Consider the following 27,528-nt stretch of genomic DNA (forward strand, 5'->3'; position numbering starts at 1 on the left):
ACGCGCAAGGTTTCACAACCTATGTTGTGGGTGTTCGTAGATGTGCTCTATTCTACTACAGCCGTATTGCAAAACGCGCGCGCAAAATTGTTCGTTGATAGGAGCTAGCCTTTGAAGGGAAACTCTTCGCTGCGGCGTTAGGGGTGGTCATTCATTGATCCTCTCGGTTAGAGAAAAACGCTGATCTTTATCGATCTTTTTTATACATGTTTTTGTATCAATCGATCTAACAAAGAGACCTTGGATCAATTACCTGTGGCTCTTTTTTTTTGGGAAAAATAATATTTTGTTTTTAAGAAACTGTAAGGTATCTAAGTCAGGAAAACATTGTCTCGAATTTATTTAAGTCAATTCGTCTGTTGATCATTTCGAATATTATCTCAGAAACAAACGAAATGTAATTATTAACTCTTTAGTAGAAATTTTTGTTGGCCCTAAAAAAGATCTATTGTTTGGGTAGTTTTGTCGTAAATCTCTCGTACACCCAAAATTAATTTTTAGCACATGTTTTGACATTCTGCTTTATAACATTAAACAAGCTTCAAAATAACAAAAACTACCGTCCCAAATTAGTAAAGAATGTGTATAATATATATATAGGGTCGGGGAAAAAGAAATGTCGTATTTCTGATTGAAATTTGACGCTTTATTTAACATACTTTAAATTATCCAATTTAAGTCAAATATGCGCCGTTTTGTTCGCAAACTTGTTGCCATTTAGAAGGCAACTTCATTATCCCCCCCTTATAAAACCCCCCTTCCTTATTTGCAAAAAACTCAGACAGCCACTTTTCGCAAGCCTCTTTTGGGGCCAACTTAATATCACCAAGAGCGTTTTGCTGAATTTCGATCTTATAACTATGTATGGAAAGTGTTTTCAATGCGTATAACGGAAGGCATGAAATCTGTATCCTTTCCGGACGTGGGTCTTGTATGTAGCAAAGTATGCTAAGTTAATGCGAGCTTATTTGCAAAATTAAAAAATTATATTAAAAAAAATCTCTCAATAATACATGATACACTTTAGAAACAATCAAATCATCAAATTGAAGCTCCCTAACTGTTCTACGATTTGTTCTTTCGCAGCCTATTCCTATCTGTTTTAATTACACTGCAATATACAATTATAATTGTATATTGTATTACGTATAAGTTTTAACTACGTATTAGTCAGGATTACGTATAAGTTTAAAACTTCGAAAACAAGAACGACACGTTTGGGGTGTAAGGCTATGGGCGGTCATACTTCTTTGCCGGCTGAATGAAGTGGTGTGACAATTACTTCATCCGAAAGATTAAAGGTCTACGAGTGATGTTTTTTGCTTATTGATCCAAAAACTTGTTTCAATATCTCAAAAAATATAACACACCCATTTTAAAGCAAAGCTTTGAAAGCAACCCACTGAAATCACGAAAATCTATAAATACAGCCATTCCTTGCCAACCCGATATAGTGGTGCTCCGATTTTCGTGGAAAGTGGTAGTTTTGCTATCGCAATTTTTCTCAATAAATCAAAACTTTTGAACTACTTTGTTCTTTTCAGAGAAAAATACGGAAATAAATTATTCCGTTACAGTTTTGATGAATGTTCGTACTTTTCTTCGGATATCCTCTATTAAAGTTCGTACTCTCTGTTAACCTCAACGGCCATTTTACTGCATGGACTGAAAAGTCAATACACTTGGTATAGCGAATTTCCACATTTCGATTCCCTTTCTGTAGTACGAAACGTCTAAGTCTTCGAAATATGCCATAGTGCCACTCTGCAGACTGCCTATTGGACTCAGGAGTGTGGTAATGGATCCACGTTTCATCCATTGTCACAAAACGTCGAACGAAGACAGCTCGATTACGTTTCGACAACGCCCAACCGGATGCTGAATCATCAATGCGCCGCTGTTCTTGGTCGACGATCAGCAAACGCGACACCCATCGCGCGGTTAGCTTTTTCGTGTCCGAAATGTCATGCAGAATGTATCCCACTCGTTGTTTTAACTCGCGTAGCTTCACTTTACGATCGTTCAAAACGAGTCGACGTACTTGTTTTACGATTTCTGGATTCGTAGCCTATTTTGGCCTTCCACAGCGAGGTGCATCTGCGGTGCTTGTACGTCCCATTTTAAATTCTCAACAGAAGTGGAATAATATTTTGTCAACCATTGCATTGTTTGTTCAGGAGTCTTTTCCATCAAAAAACAATATTTGATCAAATTACGATATTCCTTTTTTCCACTTTCTATACGAATGCCCAGGTAGTCACACTTAAACAACTGTAGTTTGTGAACAAATAAACGAGATGACATTTGGCGTGGCGTCTCGTCCGCCTGTTCGAACTGTACATAGGACAGGTAGACAATCTAAGAAGATTTTTTTTTTCTTATTCCACATGGATGAGAAATTTTCGAAGGTAATTTATTTGTAATGTTCATATTATCCCGAATATCCTTATTTTCTTTTCTGTTTGGATGAAATTTCTCCATCGCGAAGAATGTTATCCGATGGGTACACTTGACTGGACCACACAACACGGCACTATGAAATTAGCAGTAATGGCTTTACAGTAAACCTTTAATCTGAACCCGCTGTCTTTCAAACACTTTTGTGCATCTTCAAGTCACAGGGCAAACGCAATCAGCTATGTATGTATGCGCTACTACTAATGTCGTCTTGCGTAAAAATGACATTTGTGGTTCCAAGTGAACGAAGCCGATGGAAACGATAGAAAACACACAAATCATTGTTGATTGATCAGGTAGTTCACTCGTTCACGCGTCGCTTCTATCTGAATCACAGTTGCACGCCCCCGAACAACTTCAGCACATCATATACAATCGAATTAACCACTTTCAGCGAATTCGAGATTTTAGTGCCTGACAACGCCGGATTTTTAATGTGGGTGCACAAAATCAAATTTCTTCTATCGGCTTCCATGCTGCAAAACTTTTTTCAAAATAAAACCGATCAGCGTGATGTCTTCACCGTCAAAAAATACAGGTTTTGCAAACAATTAGCAACAGATTTCAGATACGCCTACTTCGACCGTTGCTATAAAATGAGCAGTGATTCCAGATCCTAATTGTTTCAAGCCTCAGAACTGCGGAACTCTTCTTACTCACATTTCTTTCCGTTTTTATATTCTTTACACAGTGATAACACTAATGCGAATTATTTAGTACGACATATTCGCTATGACACTTGTTATACTTCGATTTAAACAACCAGAGATGTACTTCAGGTATCTTCCATTGGTTGACCTTGAAGTATTGTAATTGTAGCTCAGTTTACTGCACTTTATCACAATTCAATGACTTCATAATCATTTCAAATGTTTCATAACTTGTAGTTCGTAATCGTTCCCTGTTTTATTATACCGGAAAAAAGTAAGCTAACTAAGCTTACTAAATAGTAAGTATATTGCAATCCATGTACAAATTTTTGATTGGTTGGATAATGAAAGATCTTCATTTCTCTCATTACGCTCATGAACCACATCAATTGTTAAAAAAAGAGTAGGTTATAACTGTGATATAACCGCAAGGTAGATGTAGGACTATCGTTGGCATAGTAATCATTTGTTTGAATTATTGATTGAATGAAACAATTTTCGAATTCAATTGAATTCAGAATATTTACTGTGTAAGTAAAAAAACAGGAAGCGGGTTATATCTGTTGTATAACCGCAAGGGTGACGTAGGACTGTCGTTGATTTAGTGATCATTTGTTTTTAGTTGCATCTGAGTCAATTCTGAATGAATGAATAAATGAATATTTGGGGGACTTCGAAAACGAGATCGTTACATTGGAGGCACAATATTCAGCAAAAGAAGCAACCACACGAAAGTTGTATAATACACATAATACATTGCTTTTATTGTGATATGGTTTGTATTCCATTTCCAATAGACAAAATATCTGTTGCATCAAATCAGTCTACATAATTTTTGTGTTCGCTCATTAATTCTCACAACACCCATTTCTCGTTTGAGAAATTGTTGAGTAAACATCGTTTGCCAGTGCGTGTAGAACGGGAATTTTTTCTTATGATTCATTGCACCTATTGCACCTGCCGAAAGACGTGGTCTTACGTTGATCGCACATGATTGAAAAATCACCAAACTTAATGTATTTGGTCGCAGTATTATATGGATAGAAAACATAATAAACTCTTTCGCTTGAATGTAATTTTCAATGCCAAGGGAACTGGCAGATTATTTTTCAGCAACGATAACATCTTTCCAGATTCTCCTCGATACTCGGAGCCCAACGGTGGTTAAAGTTAACTCGAAAACCACCTGTTCATTGCACTTGGTTGACAAATCACAAAACCAAATGTATTTGGTCGCAGTGTTATATGGTTAGAAAACATTAAAATAAACTCTTTCGCTTGAATGTTTTTTTTTTCAATTCCCAGGGGAACTGGGAGCTGGGAATTATTTTTCAGCAGCGATAACATCTTTCCAGATTCTCCTCGATACTCGAAGCCCACCAGTGGTTAATGCTAACTCGATAATCACTTTATTGAAAAATCACAAAACCGAATGTAATTGGTTGCAGTGTTATATGGATAGAAAACATTAAAATAAACTCTTCCGCTTGAATTTTTTTCAATTCCCAGGGGAACTGGTAGATTAATTTTCAGCAACGATAACATCTTTCCGGAATCTTCTCGATGCTGGATGGCAACCAAACGAAAAAAGTACCGCACGTGTATGTGTCTGTGGTGGCTGCTCCGATGTCTCAAGCAGAACCGTTTGTGGCATCACTCTCCTCCTGGATTCCCTTCTGGCCTAAGGTGCACAAACAGGCTCTTGGTGACACCGTTCATCAGCGCTTTCATGATAAACGAAGTTAGCTTCACCACAACAGCGGCAACATGCTCCAATCGCTGTTCAATTATAACTGAGTGGATTTCCGAGCGGCGCTCGCTTATATACCGATTGGTGATTTTAATAGCCTGTTTTGGAAGTAATTTTAAGGCTATTGAAACAAGTTTTTGGATGAAAAAGTAACAAGTATATAACGCGTAGACATTTTATCTTTCGAATGATGTGTTTATCATACTATTTCGTTCGGTTGTTTAGTAGCTATTAACGCTCAAAATCGCGGTCTCCGGCGTAACGCTTTTGTTGTTGAAACTTTGATTTTACACCCCGGTATAGAAATGAAAGACGTAGTCCTACGTCAAAAATGCACAAACGCCATGTAATGTGAGGCACGTTGGTTTTGATGGCTGTGTTAGGCAACATACTTCGGCGGGAACAAAAGTTCCCCGAACTTTTGCATGTATTTGCAAAGCGGATTCCCCCAAGCACATTGATTTTGAAGTTTGTGTTAGGGAAACCGTAAATCCGACCAATCAAAACGTGGCAGTTAGGGCGTTTAGATAACATTTGACATTTCACAGTTGTTCAATTGTTTATCTCATGATAAAAAACATGTTATTTGTTGTGATAGATGCGTAGAAATATTTCTTATCAATTGATGCAAACATCTTTCCGATCTATTAAGAAATGTTCGAATTATAAACATTCGAAATCTTTCATTTTTTCATGCATGTTTTGTGTTAGTCCCACGTCAAAAAACACTAAAAGAATTTCACTATACAATTTTAAAAAAGAATTCGTCAAAACTGAATATTTTAGGTACTTAATGGTCTCGTTAATTTATTTTTTATTTTATTTTATTTCATTTTATTAATCATTACAGTGTAAGGTGGAACCTTTTAATTTACTGCAACCAGTTACTAATTCGAATTCAATAGTGCATATCCTTAATCACATCAATTATCTATTTTTCTAATTTATCTATTTACTAATTTTAGATTTTTTATATAGTTGCTGATTTTCCCCATTAAGCCAAGCCATACTATCTCGCCGAAATCCACTGATTTAATAATTGTTTTTTACGAAATTAGGAAGGAGATTCCAATAAGTTATGCACCTGACAAACAGAGTGTTGCCATAATGCGACATGCTGAACTGAGGGATTATAAAATTTCTCATTCTAGAACTTCGGAAACTTTGCAATTTTTGTTTTAGATATCGAGGAGATGAATAGTTAAGTATCTTAAAAATTATTAAGCATGCACGCAACTTCAAAAATTCATTCAATGGACATCCCAGTAATTGCTTTTGAAGGTGGCTGACTCTGGAATATCTATTAAGGTTGAAAACGTACCTGACACAACAATTTAAAGCAATTCGCAATCTATCTAAAGCTCTGACTGAAGCATTCAGTAAAAACTCTGCGCCATATAAGAAATGAGGTAATACTAGCGATTTGAAAAGATTTATTTTAACTTCATTTCTCATCATGTTAGATGTTAGCCAAAGATGTTTAAGTACGTTGTATATTTTTGAACACATAAAGTATACATGTCTATCAGGATCAAGATCAGATGTAATAATAAAACCAAGATTGGTACAATGGTCAACATATTCGATTACATTCCGACCAAGGAGAATATGCGGAAATGGCAAACGACTTCGATTTCGAGACATGAGCATCGCTTTAGTTTTCTCAATGTTAACAGGAAGAAGGTTTCGACAAGACCAAATGTGAACTCTTCTTAAATCATCATTTAGAATGTTAACCATCACTTCAATAGACAGATTAGTAGAGCGTAGATATATTTGGACATCGTCAGCAAACATATGAATTTGGCACGCTTTTAAAATAGTTGTAAGATCATATATAGTGAAAATAGTAAAGGGCCTAGAATGGAGCCCTGAGGCACACCAGATACTATATTAACAAAATTAGATTTTTCTTCATTTATCGAAACAATTTGAGATCTGTTAGATAAGTACGATTGTACAAGACGAACCGAATTACTTGAAAAACAGGACTGCTCGGGCAATTTTATCAATAACTTGTTATGTGACACGCGGTCAAATGCTTTAGAAAAATCTACGAGTAAAAGAATTGTGACACCTTCACTATCAACTGTTCTACTAATATAATCATGTACTTCGAGAAGAGCTGTGGTTGTACTATGGCCTGATCGGAAACCAGATTGAAATTCACTGAGTAAATTAGAAGAGTTTATGTGCTCATGAATTTGAGTTTTAAGAATTTTTTCCAATACCTTTGACAAACTACACAGAATGCTAATAGAACGCAAATTGTTCAAGTTTAGAATGTTTTGTTTCTTTTTTATCGGTATGATCTTAGCACATTTCCATGTTTGAGGAAACTTCGAAAATTTTACGCATAAATTCATTATGAAACAAATGTGTTGGGAAACTAATGGGAAAATCATTTTAATAAACCTAAGCGGAATTTCATCCAACCCAATGCCATTGGATTTAATAGAAGTTATAGCAGCAATTACTTCATATTCAGATATATGAGAAAATTTTAAACCATTTTCATTTCTAGGAGCAACTGGTAAAGTAGTATTATCCGAATTAAAATTAGAACCAAAATCTTCGTTGATTGTATCACACGAATATCCAAACTGATCATTATTTTTGACAGACTTTGTAACTTGTATATTTTTCAACTTTTTCCACAAATCCCTACTAGAACTGGATCCATTCAATCGAGATAAAATATAGTTCATCTTTGCAACGTGAATCAGCTGTGTTACTTTGTTACGTAAACGCTTGTATTGAGTGAAATTCAAAGGATCTCTGGTGGTAATCCAGAGGTTGGAGGTTGAGTTAGAACCATCCTTTCTAAGTAATTCGAATTTCTTCCTGATTACATACATTCGATACATTCGAGAAAATAAATATTTACTGAATATAATTTCGCCTGATAGCGTTTTCAATAAATCAAAAATATATTTCATCCACATCCCTACTCCACAAACGCATTCCTTTCGGCTTCGGGTCTCGGTACACCACTCTCGACTGTTTATACACAATATACACTCGTTCGTATTGATTCATCAACAATGAAGTGGTATTGTGCCGCGGCGTATTTCAGTAGTGTTTGCTACCGCCGCATCGACGCCGCCACCGCCGACCATTCTCTATCGGGGACCACCAACGCCATCAAGTCAGTCAGTGAACCTTCGGCTGTCATTGAATTTTGTCGTATTTTGTCCGTCGTCTTCTGCTGCGGGTGTGTACCGTGATGTTGCCATAATAGTGATGTGTGGGAGAAAAGCATTATAGGACAAAAACAAACCTTTGATAATAGCACGAGGGTGTCCTCTCTCTCTCTGTCTCTACGAGTTTCTGTAACAGAGATTTGTAAGAAACGAAACGTAACGATACATTTTCATTCGAGTTTCGCTGTAATGATGATGCCGACGATGCAGCAGTCTGAGATGTGAGAGCGCTTCGAACACGATTTTTTATTTCATTTTGAGCAAGTGAAACTTTTGCGTTGCCTCTTTCTGTGGAATGGTGTATATCGAACGAATTTACGGTCTGTTGATTGTTTGGGTTTTTAAATTCGCCTTCGAAGCGAAAACAACGAAAAACGAGAGAAATGAAACCAGAGCGAAAATGAGAAAAAGTGTTTACAACGAAATAAAAAATAATGATGACCTCATACAATCCGAAACTTTTTCGGTGTTGTTTGTGTGATGATATCGAGAAGTGCATTCTCCACGATCACTCAATTAGCGCGAAATTGTTAGTCTTCTTTTAAAGGGGTAACCCCTTTCCGGAGTGAAGAAACTATTCGACCCAATCAAAACAGTTTTACTTGTGTTGTGTTCTGGAAACGGATCATCCTTGACCTACCCAAAACTAATGAGGTAATACTTTGTATCACAAAATTGCACCGAAAGGCATCATTTTCTTCTGTGACGCATCCGACACGCACTTGTTTTTTTTTTCCACGAAAACCAAGGTTTGTTTACAACAACCCTCCGCTCACCTTGTGTGTCTGCTAGCGGTCGATTGGGCTAGTCATCGTGGCGGCTTATGACCGCCGTCACCCCATCACCCATCTCCTACCTTGACTTAGATAAAGCATAACATAGTCCGCCGCCGCCGTCGTCTGATGAGGGTGGGAAATTTCCTGTTCTTTTCCACCTGGCCAAATTTCAATCGATTCAGTCAGTCTAGCTAGAGCAGCGCGGGGATGGAAATCGTCAGAGAGTGTAGAACCAAGGTCGACCGGAAGCATTAATCACGTGCTGAAATATGAACGCACACTAAATGTGGCAGTTGCTTTGCTGCGTAGTCTACAAAATCGTTTTCGGTTAGTCATCCGATAAGGTAGGAAATAAACAAAAACCCTCTCGGTGTCAAGGTCCCTAAAGGTGGAGCAGTATCGTTGTGATTAGCGGCTTCGAATATCTTTGTTTTGATGGTTTGATGAAGAAAAATTATTCAATTTCCATCAATTCTATTTGCTAACTTCGTCTGACGGATCGATGATGGAAGTAGTTTATGGAAAAATAATATACAAATAACAGATGCTATTTAGGAAAGTGTTTAGTGCAATATATTCTTGGTACTGTATTGGCACTAGTTAATGGCAATTTTGAAGGCACACTGAAACTTAGATAAACACAATTCCCGTGAACGAAACGTTCAAGTGTACAATTCATTCGGGGAAAAAAAACTCTTTGATTCTCAAGAAGGTAACGTGTATCACCCAATACAGAGCGTTCGAATCAACAAAACGACGGAATAAATTCTTTGCTTTTTGACAAATATTTGCTCATTCTTTTGAAACTAAATGTTATGGTCCCTAGATTAAAGATTATTTTTATCCGTCAAAATAAAACAAAAAATTAGAAGAAATGGGAACCCTCACAAAACGTTATGGAAAGAAGAAAACAGAAATCGTCTGGAAAGTTTGATCACACATAGTGATGAAAGTTTTGTCATTCTTGTTTTTCCTTTTTCTATATCATACTTTTGTTAACACGGTTTCTCTTTTTTCTAGCTTTAAAAAAAAAAAAATTTCTAGCTTTTAAAATGAAATTAAATAAAAAAATTTTTTATTTAATTTCATTTTTTTCGTTCAATGAATTTCATGCAGAAAAGTGCATTTCGCTTTGTTTACCCCTTGGAATATAATTTCCTTCTTTTCGTTTTTCTTTCTCTTATTGATTTTGTTATACTGAAGTTTTCATTTGTTTTTCCTCTGAGTTTTGCTTTTATTTTATTTTTATCATTTTGTCTCTTCTGCTTGTTCTCTCTTCCGTTCGTCTTTTTTATTTTTGCCTTTTTTACTTTTCCTCATTTTACTTTCTTTTCCTTTAAATGTTCTTCGTCGAATTTCACACACAAACAGCGAAGTATATTTCGCTTTGTTTATAAATTTTATCATTTTATCATTTTTTCTCTTCTGCTTGTTCTCTCTTCCGTTCGTCTTTTTTATTTTGGCTTTTTTACTTTTCCTCATTTTACTTTCTTTCCCTTTTGATGTTCTTCGTCGAAATTCACACACAAACAGCGAAGTATATTTCGCTTTGTTTATAAATTTAGGGAATTCGGTTGCGTTGGTGTCCGCTTTTTATTTATCCTTTTCGGTTTTTTTCGTTTTTTTTCATTTTTATTTGTTTTATTATTCTTGTTCTACCCTGGATTTTCATTTTTTTGTCCGTTATTTCTGCTTTTATTTACCTTTTTTTCTTTTGTTGGGAACACTGCAATTCTATTACCACACGGTATGTGAAGTACTACAAGGGTGGATATGTTTGAAAGCAAACAAGGTTGACAGAGATAGAACAGAGGTTGAGAATGAGAGATAGAGTTGCCAGAAGAAGAAAATAAAGAAATACTACACAAGTGGAAAGTTATTGATATTAGGAAATTTATTAAAAGAAAATGTTTCTATAGAGCTGAATTAGATACGGAAATAGAATTCAGGACATTACACATAGAAGTCTTGTAAGCGTACATTCAAATTAAATTTACATGCTTTGAAACCATATTTGTGGCACAGGTACAACAAACAGGAATTTAACGTTTCACACGAATAATTATTTGAAATTGTCGGTCCGCACGTATAAAGTATAAAGGAAGGAAGAAAGAAGGAAGAGGAAATAAGGATCAAAAGGAACACTAATTGTAAGGAAAAAATAGTATAGAAATGTTAAAAACCATGAAATAAATTACAGCTTTGATTGGCTGAAAAATTAAAGGTCGATTAACAAGGAAAATTCTTTGTTCGATTCGAACATCTTTATTTCTTTATTCTTCCTTTTTCTAATTTTTTTTTATTATTTCTTTATTTATCTCCTTTTTTCCTTGTTCAATTTTATTTTCCCTTTTATTCAATCGGGAAATTATGTTTTGCTTCGTTAAATCCTTGAAAGCTACATTTCTTCTTTTCTGTTTTAATTCGTACTTTTTGTGAGCTGCAGTTTTTATAATTACTGAAGTTTTTATTTGTTTTTCCTCTCAGCTTTGCTTTTATTGTGTTTCTATCATTTTTTCTCTTCAGCTTGTTCTTTCTTCTGTTCATCTTTTTTATCTTCGCTTTTTTTTACTGTTCCTCATTTTATTTCCTTTTCTTTCTTTTTCTATGTATTCTAAATTTCGGCTGCGTAGGTATCCGCTTTTCATTTATCCTTTAGTTTTTCTTTGTTTTACTTTTTTTGTTTTACCCTGATTTTAATTTTTTTTGTCTGTTATTTCTGCTTTTAATTTATTGACTACGTCTAACCGGAATATATGGGGTGCAAAATGTAAACCAATTTTTTGAATTTCTGTTTTCTTTCGTATTAGTTTTTTTGTATGCTGCAGTTTTTATTGATTTTTCGTCTTAGCTTAGCTTTGCGTTTCTATCATTTTTCTCTTCCGCTCGTTCTCCCTTCCGTTCTTTTTTTTCTTTTTTTTTCCTGTTCCTCATATCGAATTTCACGCACAAACAGGGAAGTATATTTCCCTTTGTTTCTGAATTTCGGGAATTCGGTTGCGTTGGTGTCCGCTTTTTATTTATCCTTTCCGTTTTTTCGTTTTTCTTTGTTTTACTATTTTTGTTCTACTCTGGTTTTTCTTTTTTTTTGTCTGTTATTCCTGCTTTTTTTTCTTTATTTCGTTATTCTTTCTTTTCCTCATATTTTTATTATTTCTTGATTCTTTCTTTTTTCTTTGTTGAATTTTATTTTCCCTTTTATTTTTATTTTGTTTCGCTTTGTTAAACTCTTGAAAACTATATTTCTTTTTTTTCTGTTTTCCTTCGTAATCGTTTTTTTTGTATACAGGGTAACTTCGATATAACGTACATTTTACTTTCAAAATTGTACATTGTATCGAATTGTACGTTATATCGAAGCATAATAAAGAACTCAGATACGTAGCTTATATTACTTTATTGTGTTGCTGTTTGAGTAAGGTAAATGAATAAAATCAGTTAGAAGACGAAGGCAACCTTTCTCATGATGTTTCCCTTCGTACTGTTGATTAAAATTTGAATCATTTAGAATCCGGAATCACAAAACAGTTGTACTTCGGGATTGGTTAAAGATACAAAACAAGCTTTAGTACCAAAATACATAATTTGTTGTTCTTTCAGAAAAACAAAACTCGAAAAATTGAAAAATTATTCCTTCGGACTTTGATAATTTGTACGTTATATCGAGTAACGTTATACAGGGAAACTTCGATATAACGTACCCTCGTTAGAACGTACCCTCGATATAACGTCACTCGATATAACGTACATTTTACCTCGATATAACGTACACATTTCCAAAGTGTAAAGGAAAATTTTTTTCAATATTTTTTTTCTGATAGAACAATAAATTATCTGTATTGTGATGTTAAAACAAGTTTTGTACCTTCAATCAATCCCGAAATACAGCTGGTTTTATGATTCCGGATTCTAAATGAATAAAGCTTTACTCAACAGTACGAAGGGAAACATCATGAGAAAGGCTGGGTTCGTCTTCTGATTAAAGCTATTCATTAACTGTACTAAAACAGCAACACAATAATGTATTATAGACTACGTTTGTGAGTACTTTATTATGCTTCGATATAACTTACAATTCGATACAACGTACAATTTTGAAAGTGAAATGTAAGTTATATCGAAGTTTACCTGTATTGAGGGTACGTTATATCGAAGTTTCCCTGTACTGCAGTTTTTATAATTATTAAAATAATAAATAATAATTAAAAATAATTATAAATAAAATTTTATTTTATTTGTTCATTCTTTCTACTCGTTCCCCTTTCTTCGCCTTTTTAATTTCACTTTTTTACTCCTTTTTACATCTCACATTATTTCTTTCTTTCTTTTTTCTTTGATTGTTTTATTTCTTCTTCCGTCTTCCTTTCTTTCTTCGTCTTTCATTCTTCATGTATCTTTCTTTCTTCGTTTTTCTTTCGCTGTACCTTTGTTTTTTTTCTTTCTCTCTTACTTTCTTTTTTCCTTCTTTCCTTCTTTCCTTTCCTTTTTTCTTCTTAAAACGTTATGAGCACATCCGGGATAAGTTAGGACAGTTTCTCCGCTCTTTTGCTTCCATTTTTTTTCTCTTTTTTCTGGAAAAGGCATTATTCCGTTTTCAGTTCCGAAATCGATGAACTTTTATTAGTCTTTTTTTCCACTCCAAAGTGAATTGATTATTAAACACTCATATCTCAAAAGAGTCCCTCTTCGAACAGCGACAGATCAATTTGATTTGGAATGTGAATTGGAACTTTCGCGTTGTCCAATCTGTTATGTGCGTCTGCTTTACTCATTGAACGAAAAATTGCGCCGCTGATATTCTCGCTTCGTCGGTTTTTGGAATCCCCGAGAACCTCGACCAAATCGCGCGCTGACTGACGAGCGTGATCCAGGGACTTCCGATTTTCCCCTAGCAAATAACTCAGAAAGGATAACATAAAATATTACAATTATTCTTATGATTTAAAAATATATATTATTTATATATTAATTTCTTAATTTTAGTGATTTTTATTTTTATTTCGTTCTTAGGGTGCTTAATTGAGAAGCCAGATCAAATACCTTTAAATCAATGAAATCAATGGAGATATTTTGTTAGTTATGAAAAAATATTTATATGGCACCTCAAAAGCCTACTTTCAGGCAAAAATTTCATAGACGTTTGTCTTTTATGGTTTTCGAAGTGTCGGATAAGACACTAACTTTTTCACATCAAATATCAGAATTTCAGGAACACTTGTTTTTATTGGTTTTTTTAAGATTTATATATTTTTTTACTTTTTATGATGACTTCGATGCACTTACATTTTTTTAATGACTTGTGACTTTCGAACACCTCCATTCGTTTCTCAGCAAACGAAGGGTATTTGAATGAGCTATCTATGGAAAAATGTAAATTGCATATCAAATGTCTACTTTTAAGCGAAATAGAAAAAAAAAATTGTTTTTGAAGAGAATGAAGATCCAAATTCATTTGATTTTTGAAAAGCTGTGACTACGAAAAAAAAATCAAAGATTTCAAGAACTGGGAAATGAATTAAACTTTATGAAAACTATAGACAATATATGGCGGACGGGTGGGTGGTTAGATTTGAACGATTCCAGATTTTTTTAGACTGATTTCATAATATGCGGCAGGAATTTTCATCTTGCAGAAGCACTGATTGTTGTGTCCCTGTTTCTATAGCACTGTATAGTGTGTTACTTTCAATTATAGCTTTATTGATAGTTCTCTTCGATTTATGGAGCTTGTTATAAACCACACCTCGCTAATCCCTAAAGATTGAATTTTAATTGTTTTCGATAGATCAATGCAAGATATGACGATGTTACTCTTTGCGGAAAATTACTATTTATTAGAAACAAGACGTGTTCACCATCAAAACCATGAAATCGGGCACAATGGTGCAATAGAGAATAACGGTCAAATATATTACCGCGCTGCCAATCCAGCTGCATTCCAATCCAACACGACGACGCGGTGTTGCATAACGTACCAAAATTTGTGGGTTACATTCAAAATAAAATTACCATTGAATAAGTTTTCAGCACTGTAACATCCCACACTATCATTAGTCTTACCACTTCCTCCGTTTCGTCTTTCGCGAAATGGTTGCGAAACTCTTCGACCGATAGAAAAGCAGCACATACTCTGAGAGAAACAATCTGTCCGAGGACTGTCGGGGAAATCCCCATAACGATTGAATGCAGCTCACGTTCCGCCCACTGCTCTAGTTAACAAGTGAAATTATAACAACAGCAACAACAAAAAACTGCACTTGCGAATCCCCAAATGAGGAATCGGAAACACACACAAAAAATCTCGAATATTCCAAAAACAAAAACGCTTCACTGACATCCGCTGCCCTACGCAGACGACGCACACAATTAATTAATTAGCGGGCGCACGAAATGGACTGCCACCGTTCCGTGCCTTAAGCTCGCGTTGACATTGGCACTAAAAACGCAATTTGATTGAAATATGTCACATCCAGTTGTTCGTCGAGAGGGTGCGATGGGGCAAAGGATGACCCGGAATGCCTGGCAAAAGTATTACGAGCGCGATGGTGGTAGAGAATGGCGTAATGATTCCGTCGTCGTCGTTCGAAACCGCACCAAGAGTACGTGTGGAGCAAATTAAATTAGTGTTTTATGTATGCACCACCGACGTTGACGTTGGAATTTTTGCGTAATGATTGACCATTTGATTGATGAATTAGAGACTGATAATCGACTGAATTTACAGCACCATTTTCGATCTCATGACTCAAAGTTTCTTGGGTTCAAATTGTTTTCATCAGAGATGATTCTGATCCTCTCCTTTAATTTTTTTTTCATTCCCATTTTTCCATTCTCTCTCGCATTCTCATTCTCACATTCTCATTCTCTCATTTTTATTTTCATTTTCTCATTCTCATTCTCCTTTTCGCACTCAAATTTTCGTATTCTGATTCTCTCGCATTCTCACATTTTCGACGTCTTATTCTCGCATTCTGTTTCTCGCATTTTGATTCTCATATCCACATTCTCATTCTCCTTTTCAGCATTCCCATTTTCACATTCTCATTCTCTCATTCTTCATTTTCAAATTCTAATTTCCCTATTCTCGCGTTTCATTCTCATATTCACATTCTCATTCTCCTTTTGTGCATTCCCATTTTCACATCCTCAATCTCTCATTTTTTATTTTTGTTCTCATTTTCGAATTCTAATTTCCCCATTCTCATTCTCACATTCTCATTTTTATCTTCTCTTTCTGGTATTCTGATTCTCTCGCATTTCCACATTTTCGCATCATTATTCTCGCATTTTCATTCTCATATTCACATCCCCATTCTCCATTTTAGCTTTCTCATTTTAACATTCTCATTCTCTCTTTCTTCATTTTCATTCTAATTTTAAAATTATGATTTCCACATTCTCGCATTCTATTTCTCGTATTTTCATTCTCTTATTCACTTTCTCATTCTTCTTTTTACCATTCTCATTTTCACATCCTCATTCTCTCATTCTTCATTTTCATTCTCATGTTCAAATTTTAACTTCCCCATTCTCATTTTCGCGTTCTCATTTTCACTTTCTGATTCTCATTCTCTTTTTCGTATTCTGAATTTCTCGCATTTTCATTCTCATATTTACATTCTCATTCTCATTTTTAGCATTGCCATTTTTACATCCTCATGCTCTCATTTTCAAATTCTAGTTTCCCCATTCTCATTCTCACATTCTTTCTATTTCTCACATTTTCATTCTTATTCTCCTTTTTAGCTTTCTCATTTTCACATGCTCATTTTCTCATTCTTCATTTTCATTCTCATTTTTAAATTCTAATTTCCCCATTCTCATTCTCACATTCTCATTTTCATTTTCTCTTTTCGTATTCTGTTTCTCTCGCATTCTCACATTTTCGCAGTATTATTCTCGCATTTTCATTATCATATTCACATTCTCATTCTCCTTTTTAGCATTCTCATTTTCAAATTCTAATTTCCCCATTCTCATTCGCACTTCTTATTTTCATTTTCTCATTCTCATTCCCCTTTCCGCATTCCCATTTTCGTACTCTGATTCTACCGCATTGTTATTCTCGCATTCTATTTCTTGCATTTTCATTCTCATATTCACATTTTCATTCTTCTTTTTAGCATTCTCATTTTCACATTTTCATTCTCCCATTCTTATTTTCGTATACTCATGCTCCCATCCTCATCTCGCATTTTCATTTTCATTGTCGCAATATCCATTCTCATTTTTCGAAATTTTGCATTTTGAATGTTGAATTTTGAATTTTGAATTTTGAATTTTGAATTTTGAATTTTGAATTTTGAATTTTGAATTTTGAATTTTGAATTTTGAATTTTGAATTTTGAATTTTGAATTTTGAATTTTGAATTTTGAATTTTGAATTTTGAATTTTGAATTTTGAAAAAATTCAAAATTTTGAATTTTGAATTTTGAATTTTGAATTTTGAATTTTGAATTTTGAATTTTGAATTTTGAATTTTGAATTTTGAATTTTGAATTTTGAATTTTGAATTTTGAATTTTGAATTTTGAATTTTGAATTTTGAATTTTGAATTTTGAATTTTGAATTTTGAATTTTGAATTTTGAATTTTGAATTTTTGAATTTTTGAATTTTGAATTTTTTTGATTTTTTTTTTTTGAATCTTGTATTTATTATTGTTGCTCAACATCCCTTTTTTTCTCATTACTTTTCAATGTTCAAAGATTTTTCTCATCCTGAACTGAAACTAAATCACCTTCCTTTTATTGATTTTTCTACTACTATTAGAGCTGAAATTTCTTTAGTTCATCGACTTTTTGGGGGAACTTTTGAAGACGAATTCGAGGACTCCGTGTCGTACTCAGAAACAATATATATTCAACCTTGGGTTTTAACAATATCAATGTCCCTCGAAAAATTAAGTCATATAAACACTCAATATGTCAAAACGCAAAATTCCTAGCAAAATTACCGCTAAATTTGAATTATAATTAAAGATCTCAATCATAATTTAACTGTAACTATACAATAATGCCAATAATAAATATGGCATAAAAAACATAAAATCCAATGAAACTGTTAATGAACCTGAATGAAGTACCCTATATTGAATCGCATGAGTATTCTCATTGATAATAAATAGATCAGGCTGTTAAAATTTGTAAATAGAAAAAATCTTCGGAGGATATTACAACCACTGGACTTTTTCAGTAAAAATATCCTTATTGATAACAAATAGCTCAGGCTGTTAAAATTAGTAAGTAGAAGAAATCTTCGGAGAATATTACAGCCGCTGGGATTTTAAATGGCTCCTCCGATCGAGTACGTTGTGGTGTTCACTTTTAAGCCGAGTGATTTATATCATCACAGGAATAATTGACATTGCCGCCCAAAGTACATTTGAAGATCTTTGTCTAGATGATAATGCCTCTTTCAGTGTCTCACACTAAGAAGAAGATTACAGTACTCGCAAAACAACTAACAAAAATTCATAATACGACTTCACTGTATCAACATAATGAGATCTTAACGTAAACGATGAATTTCTTATAACAATACTGTTGATTATTATGAGATCTCTGGTACACCTTTTTTGACAGAGAAACGAACACAAACTGCGAGCATGTGCCTGGTAAATCCCGATGTCAGTAGAAAAGCACATCGCCATAAGAAGCTCAGCTGTAAAGAACTTCGTAACGTGAATCATCATCATCATCTCTGTTATTTTATCTGGTACCTTCCCAGCAGCAATGGTGGAACGGAGGAAAGAAATCTCCACTTCCATCTTTCTTAGCTTCACAGGTTATGCTCATGTTATGCTTCTTTGGAAGCGAACATGCGTTCGGTAGACAATGGTAATCCCTTCTCTAGTTCACGGATGATACTCAAAATCTCTTGATGATTATGGATGAGCTATGCTTTTCGCAGATGTTTGAACATCTATAAAATATGTATGGCACTCAGAGGGTGTGCTCAATAATGAAAACTCAGAAAGTCTTACTTATCATTGTTGCGATGTAGCGCTACAGGATAAAGTTAGTGGAGCGTAAATGAATTTGAAAACCCTTTGTCACATCAAATTTACATCCCTGAAAATTATGTTTGTTTGTTTTTTCTTCTCTAAGCTACTTTGCAATGCATCTATTTAGTCTTTGAAGTGATTTCACTTGTTTCATCAGATGGTCAATATTTGGAATCACAATGATGATCTATCTGACAGAATAGATCCCTGGTGCCCGTTTCGCCTTCTGGTGCCCTAATGAAGATGACATTTTTAACGAATTCGTGCTAATTTTTGCCTAAACATTCAACATTCCTATTCCTATTCCTATTCCTATTCCTATTCCTATTCCTATTCCTATTCCTATTCCTATTCCTATTCCTATTCCTATTCCTATTCCTATTCCTATTCCTATTCCTATTCCTATTCCTATTCCTATTCCTATTCCTATTCCTATTCCTATTCCTATTCCTATTCTTTTTTTTATTTCGTGAGCTTTTATATACAACTGACACTTTATTTGTAATACAGGTCGGACTCGATTATATATAATCGCAATTTCACTTACAACGTTAATTTTCGAATCCAATACATAATCGAATCACAAAAAAGCTATTTTTCTATCAATGTTTGACATTCTTACATTTATGAAAAAATTGTTTTCTTGAGATTCGATTATGTATAGGATTTGAAAATAATTGTTGAAGAAAAATGGTCGACTATATATAATCGAGTCCGCCCTGTAATAATAACGAAATGAAAATAACTTATCAATAAATATTTCACAACACGCCAGCACCTCAGGATCAATGTTGAACTAGTCAGATCTAACGCTTTATATAAACAAAGTTGACGCAGCCTGGAGACAATTTGTGACAGATTCAATTAGGCGTAACACACACACTACACTGGCTGTCAAGAAGTTGTTTTGATTCAAAACCCGGAAATGCTTCAGACCCATGATCCACCAACTTTTTCGTTCTCCTGTCTTCTGAGATTTGTTCCACCAACCACGCCCAAGACCATTTGTAGCGTGTCAACGAAATTCTAGGCGCATTCGCCCCCTCTCTCCTTACGAAGCAAAGACAACGGGCAATAAATCAACTGTGCGTGCTCAAAAATAGCTCACACATAATTTGATGCCTTGCAGACTTCTCTTCCACATGGTTTCATCTTGTGCTCCGCCTAATGTTGCCTTTTAAAGGTGTCAGTAACACATCGTATCTGTCATCCCAAGTGCATCATCTGGTGCGGTTATTTGAAATACGATACTCAGAAACAAAAAAAAAAACAATATTCTATGACAACACCCTCCTCCTTTGGTGATTGATAATTATTCATCGGAAATGTGCGCGCACTGCATAGTGGAGATAAGTCGATTCCCATCACCATCATCAGCATCGACACGCCGCGTCTCAGAAATTCTACTAAATTTATGTAATCACCCTCTTCTTGCCCTGGCGTAACCACAGAACATATAAATGAAATCGTAAAACAAGTTCCAGTTGTGCAGCCACACAATGCCATCCGTCCGGAACACGGACCGGCTGGCCGGTCGATCGGCGGAGCGATCGTTTCGTAAATTCAACACCAAGTACACACCACTTTTTTGCGCAGAATAAGTAAGGTGTAACACACATTCTGTTGAGTGGTTAAGTTTCTCGCCTCCTAGTAACTGAAACGGAGTTGCGCAAATGAAATTAAATGAAATAAAACAAGGACCATGTAAGTGCAAATCAAATCGATTGCGAATTCTCACATTTTCGAATCCAATCGTGTGTGTGTGTGTGTGTGTGTGTGTGTGTGATAAATCCGTTCATGGTGATGCTGTGGGGACGTATTTACAAACACCACAAATAGGAGGGGAAAACTTTCCGGAGTTAAGCTTAAGGAACCGGTTTCTATATGGACGCAGCAGCACCACTGCCGCGTGCACGAAACGTTACGTAATTCGTAACGCCGGAATTCCGAGTCAACATGGAAATGAAATGCAAAGTGGTAGCTCTCCGGTCGTGAATGGTTGATACATTAGTAGGGAAGCACGACTACTGAATTGGTTTTGTGGAGCTGACGGGATGAATTTACTCGAATGGGCTTTTCTCAGTACTCGATGCGTTAAACAGCTATTTCAATATTTTCGAAGAACTGTTCTAGCTGTAGAATATCCATGAAAAAGAGTTACTATTATTTTTTTTGTATTCAACAACCTCTTTAAACTCTTTGGCCTCGGAATACGCTTCAATTTTGGTAGTCATTCCTCATCATGAATCCATGTTCCTTTCATTTATTTATAAAAGTTTCTGTTTCTGGAATTCTGTTTGAAACTGTTCGAAACAGCACTGTTAATTGTCGACGTGTTTTTGTGAGCAGATCTTTTTCATGGAACGATATTCATGTAAACCGCTGATAAAATTGCCTTTTTTAACCCAAAAGATGTCGACAAATAATTCTATACCATATCCACTGCACATTAGGATTGCGATTATTCCAGGAAATTGTAAGATGGACCATGCTAAACATGCTTAAATGTTGAATTCGGGAGTGTTGGCAGCAAATCGATCAGAATTCCATTGAGAAGCTGATTTTGTTCATGGAATTTTTCTCGAAATTTTTGCAGACAACACTCAAAAAGAACCTAACTCCAAAATTGTTCTTACGATATTTTTCTATTTTCATCAGTTTTTGTGGTTTTTATAATAGCGGTATGAGAAAATATATCCCGTGAATATTTTCTTTTTGATTACTAACGATGCTCCGTTCTCGAGATTTGATCTACACTCCGAATCCTTCAGACCTCAAAATAATTTTGTTCGCGAAATAAATATAAGCCCATTAAAAAATGATTCAAGAGACAACATTCTCCCGAAGAAACAGTGAAACCACTTCGCGAAGGTCAGCCGCGAACGCACAAGAGTACAAGAGTAAATATTTACCATTTCAATGTTTTCGCTGGGTTTTGATGGAGGAGTATCGTTTCCTTTTATTGCCTCTACACACCACTTACTAACAACAAGGATGGGATCCGAAAAATGAATTTGGATGCTTGGTGTAGCGGCTGTAAATATTCTCAACGCGGCCATAAACCACACTCAGGGCGCCCCCATGGCAGTTAAGCGAATTAGGTGCGTTCGACTTCGAAATTACTTTTCGAGATGACTTTCTAATCCTTCCTCCCGCGCCGTTCACGTTCGTTTTCGGGCCATTTCGTTTGCCGAAATAATTAAGTTTGTGTCGCATGGATCTCTCGCCAATAAATGACTTCATTTTGACAGCGTGAACTGTGCGTTATCAAGATGATTGTAAAGATCGTAAAAATTTTGCGAGTCTTTCTCCATCGAAACTTTAACTTCATTCTCGTTTGATTATCTCGAACAATCGTGCATCAAAGTAGGTCTCGACATTTGACTGTCAGATTGGTTAACACGACGGTTTTATAGGTTTTAGAACTTGTTGCACAGAAGAAAATCTGCGAATATTTCGATACTGTTTCCGTTTCCTGCTGCGATTATTTCGATACCGAATGAAGTCTGCCAGATTTTCACCGATTGTTTTCCTTTTCGTTTTCCCGTCCACAGATCAATGGGAATCTTATTACCTCCAGTGTCACAGGTGACCAACACTCGAATCAACATGACTCAGCATCATCGGAATCGGAGTTTGGATAGTGCCCTCCAGCGGATACCTGAGGTAATGAGTGTTTTTGATTTGATTAGTATCAATACGTAAAAACTCCCTCTATCGTTTAGGTGGAGGTATCTTCCCCAAGTGCCGAATCGGAAAACACACTATGCGTCAACATGAAACAGGTGCCTCCGGAGGCGGAGATGAGCAAGAAGCCTATTGTGGTGAAGCTGTCGACAAACCCAACCAACACACCGACCATCACGTGGGAGATGCTGTACAACGGGGAAGTTGCTGCAAAGGCTGGAGGAAGCGCAGCTGGATCTACGCTTGGTAATAGTGGACTATCTGCATCGGAGTGTTTCAACTGTAAACTGACGAATGGTTTCTATTGCAGCTCCCGGAACGAAGACGGAGAAGTCCCAGAACGAAGCCAGCGATGGTGGAAAGGAAAATGACAGCAAAAAGAGGGAAGACTTGACCAGCCTAGGGTCGGACGATTCCGGTAGGTTTTAATTAAATAACAAATTTTACCAGTGTGTCTTTTTTGTTAATCTGTACAGTTCGAAATTCGTTCAACTCTATGTTTAAACCACAAGTATAACTTCGTTCACACTAAGTGGATATTTTGAATAACGTATGAGAGAGGAAAAAAAACTGGTCGCCTCTAGAAAAGTTCACAAAATGCAAATGAATGAAATTGAAATAAATTTTTAGCTTTTAGTTCTTTCCAAGTTGGGTTATTGATGTATGGATTGGATTCTTCAATTTGCGTCGTCAAACCGGAAATTTAAAAAAATATAAACTAAACTATTTCTACCAAGTATTAATCCCTTGAACGACAATTTATTTTCAATCAGCACTGCTCTGACAGACGACTTATTTTTCTTAGTTTTAAAAAAGGGATTGATATAGAAACTTACGGTTTTCTTGCTCAAATAATTGGTTAAACCAGGTTCAGTTATTGAATGATTACTGTATATTTATTATATTCACTCAGAAAAAAACATAATGGCTACCCATGTTTGTATAGGAGACGTCAGCGACAAAATGAACAAAATCGACTTTTTCGCCGTTATGCATTCTACACAATGTAACACTCTTACTCGACATGCAAACAAACATTTTTTGTTCGGAAACATTTGAGCAATTTTGAAAAAACCTTCCCGAAAAATCACTGTCCGCATAACAGACGTAGTTCCATACAGCTTTCATCTTCTTCTTCTTGAATGGCGTTAACGTTCCCTTGTGGAACTTTTGCCGTCTCAACGTATGCATTAACTAGCGTCATTTATTAATACTTGGTCGAGATTTCTTAAGCCAAATAACACGCCTTGAATGTATTCCGAGGGGCAAGCTCTTGAATACGCATGACCACAGTGCAAGTCGAAGGAAATTTCTTTGACGAAAAATCCCCCGGCCAGAACGGGAATCGAACCCGAACACCCGGCAGGATAATGTGAGACGCTAACCACTCGGCCACGGGTGCACTGAATTTTTCATACATCGTTCTAAAATCAACAGTTATCAGTGTTATGTGCTATAAGTTAAGTCTACATTTAAATCACATTCTTTGAAGAGTCCAAACATGCCTTTTATGATAGTGTCTTATTACTTAGTGTTTCCTAATAGATGAATATAAGTAATCATTGAAACGCTGCTCATATAATTACTATTTTCTGTACACTAAACTGAGAAGAACGAAGAGAAGCACCTGTGTTTTGTTATAACAACGTGAATTTCTGCATTTGAATCTTCAAGTAGACAATGAAACAATCAGATCAGTAGTAAAATTAAAATAATATAACTCCTCGAATTCGACATCGAATTATTCCACATACTCAGCATTTACTCATACCGTTGGTGTAAGTCACTCCACCATTTTTATGCGATTGATCGTGATATCGGTAAATCATGTTGCCAAAATTACTAACATTGCAGATTGCCTTTACAAATTCAATTAATTGAAAAAACACGAACCTGTTGTTCTTATCATATCCCAGAGTGTTCAGGAAAAAAATTACTATCATAGACTCGCAACAAATCCAAAGTACCTTTCCCAGACATTTCACTGAATTTCTTCCAAACCTATTTGATTTTATCCGATAACAACTGAAACTACCGACGGAGACGTTTCGACTATTATCGGAAATGTAAATAACAACGCTTCCGACAGAGCAACCTGGGGATTACGTCTAGCTATGCGAACAAATTGTAAGGAAAAAATTGCAAGGGGTTGTATCTAGGACACGACCGCATATTTTCGACGTAGAACTACGGAATTACATTATGTAATCCTCTTGTTTACCACTTCGAATATTATTTTAGAATAAATGAAATTTTAGAATGAATGAGAATCGAAATTTTTGTAACAGATTATGTTTTTCGTTACAAATGAATTTGATGAACGTCCTTTTACGTTTGATATGATGCCTAGGACTCCCAAAATATGTGAACGGATGTGTTAAACGATCATTGTATTTTACTTTTTACTCTGAAATTATTGCACATCTCATGTTTACGTAGTTCTCGAACCGCGAAAGTTCATTCACCTCTAGTATCTGAAATGACGATTTTCCCAGGCTTCTCAGTTCAAAAGTACGTTTTAGGGAAACATATCACGGTCTGCACAACGACAAGCGAGTACAAAATACTCAACACTAAACAATTCTCCCGATTTGCATGTTTTGACAAAGCGGATTCCCCCAAAAACATTGATTTTGAAGTCCGTGTTAGGGAAACACAGCTCGGTGGGAACAAAAATATCCCCGATTTTGCATGTGTATTTGCAAAGCGGATTTCCACAGGTACATCGATTTTGAAGTCTGTGGGAAACCGGGAAACCGTAAATCGGGCCAATCAAATCTTGTCAGTTAGGGCGTTTAGATAAGGGCGCTTGACATTTTACAGTTATTCAATTGTTCATCTCATGAAAAATAACATTTTATTAATTGTGATACACGCGTAAAAATATTTCCTATCAATTGATGCAGACATCTTTCCGATCTGTTAAGAAATGTTCGAGTTATAAGCATTCGAAATACGGGTAGGGTTAGCACACAAATCGGCAGAACGAATGTATGGGAAAAAAGGAAGTTCTTCTAGTTTTCATGAATTCAAACCTTTTAGAGATTAGCAAATTGTAATGTATAGCATATCAAACAAATCTTAGAGAATTTCCGATTCGGTTGGTATGCAAGTCATGAGAATTCATTCACAGTGAAAATAGTTATTAACGTTAACTTTATTTCATAAAAACGTGACCTGTTTTTTGATTTGGCACCCTTCCTGAAAGACGTCAAAAAATCTTTTCATTTAAGTTTTTTTTTTCTCCGGAAATCTGTATTGATATTTGTTTTAAAAATTATAAGAACAATTTTGAAAAATAATCTTAGCTTTAGTATCACTTAGTTTCAGTATATATCTTAACATATGATCATATACTTAAGATACGGATATATTTTAATAGAATTGCCTCATTCTAAAAATAATAATTGGGTATGTTTTTATTTTAATTTATATGTTTTATTCGAGCTTTCGTCGTTCATACGTTTGACGATTGCGCAATCAGTATAAAAGGTTATTTTTCTTCTCTCGCACAGTTCAGTAGCTTCTGTTTCTAAAACTTGAACATCGAACTAGATATATTTTTCTTCTTTAGATGATGTGCTAAATTTCCAAACTCCAATCCTGCTTCCTTAGATTTGTGTATTATTTTGAACATATATAGCCCGAGAGAGAAAAAAACCTAAGAGAAACCGATGGCGCAGACTTTTGTATTTTCTCGCCTTAGATCGAACATGTGAAAGCAGGACATCACGCTAAATATATAGGTCAAAATGTAGTGACTCAAAGTGATACAAATGATTCAATGAATAAAATAGGTGAGATGGGAAAAAAGTATTATTGACATCAAGCCATAACTAATATTCGAACGTCGTTTGAAAAAAATCCGTAAATTCTGTATGAATCCCAATAAATTCATGATCTGGAACTACAGGTTCTGCGTTTTAAAAAGAGTGGAGAATCTGTAAATATGGTAATCCTTCCTATCTCTTGATCAGTTATGTTAAAGGTAATGAAATAGTAAAAACTAATAAAAATTTATATTAGTATTGGAATAATATTGTGGGACGATTGTCGCAGTTTTGCGATGATCTTCTATCAGTGATTTTATGGCCGAGAAACAATAAATACGTTTTTTTCCAGTTTTGCCCTAAAAAAACCCCTACTTTCTACAGGTTGTAAAAAAGGCTCCTCAAATATTGTTTCACAGTAATGCTCGAGTGGTAGGAAACGTCATTTTGATCTGCTCGAATGATATGATTACTCAATGGTTTATTTTGATATTTTATGAACTGCATAGAAATACTGCATGAAGCTTTGAAGGATCAAGCATTTGATTTATCAAGCATTGGAATCATTTTAGGTAAATCAAACCCGATATTCGTAAAATAAAACGGATTTACAGTATCCAGTTTTCTTCCAGTTTTTTCAAGAGCAATCTTCCAGTTTTTTTTTAAAATCCTTCTGGCAACCCTGCCAAAGAGTGACTCATCTTCGGGGTGATGTTACTGCGTTGATGTTGCTGCTGTTCGTTTTCTCTGCTATCTTTTCTTTTTTCTGCATCGGTCGGGTTATTTCGGCTTCGGTTGTCGTTCGTATCTCGGTGGAATGAAACTGTATAAATATGCGTGAGTCGTGCGCGCTGGTGTTATGGAAAATAGGTTTGATGTTTATCTTCGTTCGTGGTTTCTGATTGGAAGAGCAAAAATACAATCTCTTTTCCGTTGAAGACGGAACAGATTGTTTGTAATATCGTGTTACATGCAGTCCTCAAAAAACATACGCAGCGCTGCGCTTGAGTTTATTTTTCATCAATTCATAAACACGACAGCGCAAAATGGACCCGGCGCAGAATTCAGATATGCTCCTCATTTAAAACACACACGTATCACACATCACACATCAAATTCTAGCACTCGCTTTGTCTTCGCTCATTCTTAGCAGAGCTTAAAAACAACAGTGCGCCTCCATACGAACCGTATACGCTTGTGTGAAGAAAAATAACTCAACAGAGGTATAGA

At 35.3% G+C, this 27,528-nt stretch overlaps 1 protein-coding gene across 7 annotated transcripts in view; it reads left to right on the top strand.

Annotated features, from left to right (window-relative positions):
• The window catches only part of LOC129767184 (phosphatidylinositol 4-kinase beta), a 201,576-nt gene that overhangs the window by 158,192 nt on the left and 15,856 nt on the right, over positions 1 to 27,528 (top strand). For 5 of the 7 annotated variants that reach the window (XM_055767814.1, XM_055767818.1, XM_055767815.1 and 2 more), the window contains 3 exons: positions 22,396 to 22,507; positions 22,567 to 22,774; positions 22,839 to 22,946. In XM_055767814.1, the coding sequence (XP_055623789.1) occupies positions 22,396 to 22,507; positions 22,567 to 22,774; positions 22,839 to 22,946 (428 nt within the window). The other 2 variants (XM_055767820.1, XM_055767819.1) reach the window with 2 other exon arrangements.

Source organism: Toxorhynchites rutilus, chromosome 2 (assembly GCF_029784135.1).
Source record: "Toxorhynchites rutilus septentrionalis strain SRP chromosome 2, ASM2978413v1, whole genome shotgun sequence".
Classification (NCBI taxonomy): Eukaryota; Metazoa; Arthropoda; class Insecta; order Diptera; family Culicidae; genus Toxorhynchites; species Toxorhynchites rutilus.